Source organism: Cyclopterus lumpus, chromosome 1 (genome assembly GCF_009769545.1).
Source record: "Cyclopterus lumpus isolate fCycLum1 chromosome 1, fCycLum1.pri, whole genome shotgun sequence".
Taxonomy (NCBI): Eukaryota; Metazoa; Chordata; class Actinopteri; order Perciformes; family Cyclopteridae; genus Cyclopterus; species Cyclopterus lumpus.
The window spans coordinates 25,846,621-25,851,209 of NC_046966.1; the positions used below are offsets into that span (position 1 = coordinate 25,846,621).

General features: G+C 33.5%; 1 protein-coding gene across 1 annotated transcript in view; it reads left to right on the forward strand.

Annotated features, from left to right (window-relative positions):
* The window catches only part of LOC117730902 (synaptogyrin-1-like), an 11,540-nt gene extending 9,162 nt beyond the window's left edge, over nt 1-2,378 (forward strand). The window contains exons 3-4 of the mRNA XM_034532968.1: nt 541-686; nt 2,157-2,378. Coding sequence (XP_034388859.1) covers nt 541-686; nt 2,157-2,378 — 368 coding nt within the window. The remainder of the gene's footprint in view (nt 1-540; nt 687-2,156) is intronic.
* The last annotated feature ends 2,211 nt before the right edge of the window (nt 2,379-4,589 follow it).

Genomic DNA, 4,589 nt, shown 5'->3' on the forward strand with positions numbered 1-4,589 from the left:
AGAAGTCTATGCTTCACGTGTTAAAGCTGCAGTCTCTCTCCTGACCACCAGGGGGCGACTCCTCTGGTTGTATAGAAGTCTATCCTTCATGTGTTAAAGCTGCAGTCTCTCTCCTGACCACCAGGGGGTGACTCCTCTGGTTGTATAGAAGTCTATCCTTCACGTGTTAAAGCTGCAGTCTCTCTCCTGACCACCAGGGGGCGACTCCTCTGGTTGTATAGAAGTCTATCCTTCATGTGTTAAAGCTGCAGTCTCTCTCCTGACCACCAGGGGGCGACTCCTCTGGTTGTATAGAAGTCTATCCTTCATGTGTTAAAGCTGCAGTCTCTCTCCTGACCACCAGGGGGCGACTCCTCTGGTTGTATAGAAGTCTATGCTTCATGTGTTAAAGCTGCAGTCTCTCTCCTGACCACCAGGGGGCGACTCCTCTGGTTGTATAGAAGTCTATCCTTCATGTGTTAAAGCTGCAGTCTCTCTCCTGACCACCAGGGGGCGACTCCTCTGGGCTTTAACTCTCACCGTTCTGGTCTCTGTTCCCAGCGTTCTGGTCCTTGATGTGGTTTGTGGGTTTCTGCCTGTTGGCCAACCAGTGGCAGGTGACCCAGCACGAGGACAACCCGCTGAGGGAGGGAGGCGACGCCGCCCGGGCCGCCATCACCTTCTCCTTCTTCTCCATCTTCACCTGGGTAAGAGCCGTCCTGGTCCTGCAGCTTGTGGTCTGGTCTCCAGGTGAACTCATGACCTGCCGTTCCAACAGGCCGCTCAGACGCTGCTCTCCCTGCAGCGGTTCAAGACCGTGGCGTTCGAGGAGGAGTACACCAAGCTGTTCCCCCCCCAGCCCCCCCAGCCTCTTGTCCGACCCCCTGTTGCTGCTGCATTAACCCTCCACATGCTGAGTGTTGGTGACCGGCCACAATCACCAAAAACGTTCATCGATACTCACGACTCAGCAAAATGATGAGATATCCGTCTTTAAACGCCTTCTTTCATCTAGAATATGCTGAATTATTAAAGCTCTCCGAACTACAAAATAACTTCATATTCATGGAGATATCCTTTTTTATCTTTTTTATTGAGATATAAAAATATTATAAGCATGTTTTTACTTTCTATTCAGGCCACCAGTCATCAATAACGGGAGCTTTGTTTTTATGAATTAGTCAGAATGCTTGAAACTGTGAAACTTCTACATATTTATTTATATATGCTTTATATATATTTTTTTATATACATATATATATATATATATTTATATATATACATACATAAATATATATATATATATATATATATATATATGTATGTATGTATATACATATATATATATATATATACATATATATATATATATATATATGTATTTATATACATATATATATATATATATATATATATATATATATATATATATATATATATATATATATGTATATATACATATAATGTATGCTCCACACTGGCCCTTTAATTTCCGCAGTTCAGCAGGTTGATTTCTAGTTTTCTCAGATTGTGTAATTTAAATATAAACAGTTTTTATTGCATTTAATGTTTTTAATGTCTCGAATACTAAAATCCTCCTCATATTCAGTTTCATTATCAAACCAGAACTACAAATATTCTAAACCGTGGTTGACTTGAGTTTGACCCCCGAATCGATGACTAAAGAGTCGCTCAGGACCCGTCTGCAGCTGTAATAACATTGATTATAGATCTAGATATAATAACATTGATTATAGATCTAGATATAATAACATTGATTATAGATCTAGATATAATAGCATTGATTATAGATCTAGATATAATAGCATTGATTATAGATCTAGATATAATAGCATTGATTATAGATCTAGATATAATAACATTGATTATAGATCTAGATATAATAGCATTGATTATAGATCTAGATATAATAACATTGATTATAGATCTAGATATAATAACATTGATTATAGATCTAGATATAATAACATTGATTATAGATCATAAGCCTCCAGAACTAACCTGCTCCGACTAATCAGCTTCTCCAGCTTCGCTAACCAATGTTTCCTTTCTCTCTCTCTGTTCTCCGTAACACTCTTCTCTCCATCTCCACACCTCTCTTTCCATCTCTTTCATCCTCTCGGCCCCGCCCCCCCCCCCCCCTCCGGCCCCCCCAGGCGGGCCAGTCCTTCCTGGGCTTCCAGAGGTACAAGCTGGGGGCCGACTCGGCCCTCTTCTCCCAGGAATACACGGACCCCAGCCAGGACGCAGCCGGAGCCCCGTACACCTCCTTCGGGGGGGAGGACGTGGAGAGCCCCGTGGGGGGGGCAGGGGGGGGCCAGGCCCACAGCGAGGGGGCCTTTGACGGTACTGGAGGCTACCAGCGCCAGGACTACTGAGATAGAAGGGTGACGTAAGGGGGGGGGGCAAATAGTTCACTTCTACTTTACAGTTTGGGTTCATACAAACATTCAAAGCTGCAAACAGACGCACGTATTATTATTATTATTTTTATTATTTTTATCTATAGTAATATTATTATTATTATTATTAATAGTAATATTATTATTAATAATTGTATTTTTTATTATTATCATTATTATCATCATTATCATTATTATTATTATCAATAGTATTATTAATAATAATGTTATTATTATTATCATTATTAATATTATCAGTGATATATCGTTCATCATGCTCTGGTGCATTTACATATTATTATTATTATTATATTTATCTTCCATATCACGTTTTCTTTCAGTTATTTGTTAAATTCACCAGTTCTGTTTCTTCATAATTCTTTTGGAGCTCGTTCCGTTTTCTTTTGATTAAATACGAGTTTTGTCTGGAAATCTGAAAACAAGTGAAAAACAAACAACAGTCAGACTCGGTCTCAGTTATTAAATATGTTGCACTAATCTGTATGCAACAACAACAACAACAACATGCACACGGTGCTCAGCTGTAGAAAAGGTGGACTATATATATATATATATATATATATATATATATATATATATATATATATATACTCTTCAAGAAAACCATGAACATAACTGTTAGATAAATTCCCAAATGATTATTATTAATCTGTTTATTTCCATAAATCTACAGACGAGTGAACATCCTGCGTATTTATGAACATGCATTGCTCCATTTTCTTAAAGAATAAAGTGCATCTATCTCTATGAATATATGTAAATCTATAATTCAGTATATTAGATTGTTAAAAAAATACAATTAATAAAAGATTATGCTTTATTTTAGGGCATTGTGCTAATTCTGTATACAAAATGAAAAAGAAAGAAGATGTATGTTTCTGTGTTCTTGTGATATGATATACGGTGAGGTCATCCACGCCTCGGCCTTTATGTTGCTTTCTGGGGAAGGAGATGTTTTTATTTTGGGATAATTAATATAACTATTACAACAAAAAAAACAATAAACAACAACAACAGTAACAACAAATGTGAGCAAACGATCAAAGTATATAAGCACATATGTATACTTTATACTGTACAACCATGTAGTGGTTTAAATGTGTGACGTTCCTTTGGAAAGTATCTTATGAGCTTAGATTTATGGAAAAGATTGTGTACACATGTATGTTTTTGTTGTGTTTGATTTTAACCAATAAAAATAAAGAAAACACTGATAAAGATATTTTGGGGGATTCTGTTATTTATTTTTAAAAGTGTTTTATCTGTTGAACATGTTAACGTATAATCAGCCGTTTGTACACAATATAAACAATACAGTTATATTTGTTACTTTATTTGTAAAACATAAACAATACAGTTATATTTGTTACTTTATTTGTAACAAATAAACAATACAGTTATATTTGTTACTTTATTTGTAACAAATAAACAATACAGTTATATTTGTTACAGTTATATTTGTTACTTTATTTGTAAAACATAAACAATACAGTTATATGTGTTACTTTATTTGTAAAACATATACAATACAGTAATATTTAATACTGTATTTGTAACAAATAAACAATACAGTTATATTTGTTACTTTATTTGTAAAACATAAACAATACAGTTATATTTGTTACTTTATTTGTAACAAATAAACAATACAGTTATATTTGTTACTTTATTTGTAACAAATAAACAATACAGTTATATTTAATACTTTGTTTGTAACAAATAAACAATACAGTTATATTTGTTACTTTGTTTGTAAAACATAAACAATACAGTTATATGTGTTACTTTATTTGTAAAACATATACAATACAGTTATATTTAATACTGTATTTGTAACAAATAAACAATACAGTTATATTTAATACTGTATTTGTAACAAATAAACAATACAGTTATATTTGTTACAGTTATATTTGTTACTTTATTTGTAACAAATAAACAATACAGTTATATTTGTTACTTTATTTGTAACAAATATACAATACAGTTATATGTAATACTTTATTTGTAACAAATAAACAATACAGTTATATTTGTTACTTTATTCGTAACAAATAAACAATACAGTTATATTTGTTACTTTATTTGTAACACATATACAATACAGTTATATTTAATACTTTATTTGTAACAAATAAACAATACAGTTATATTTGTTACTTTATT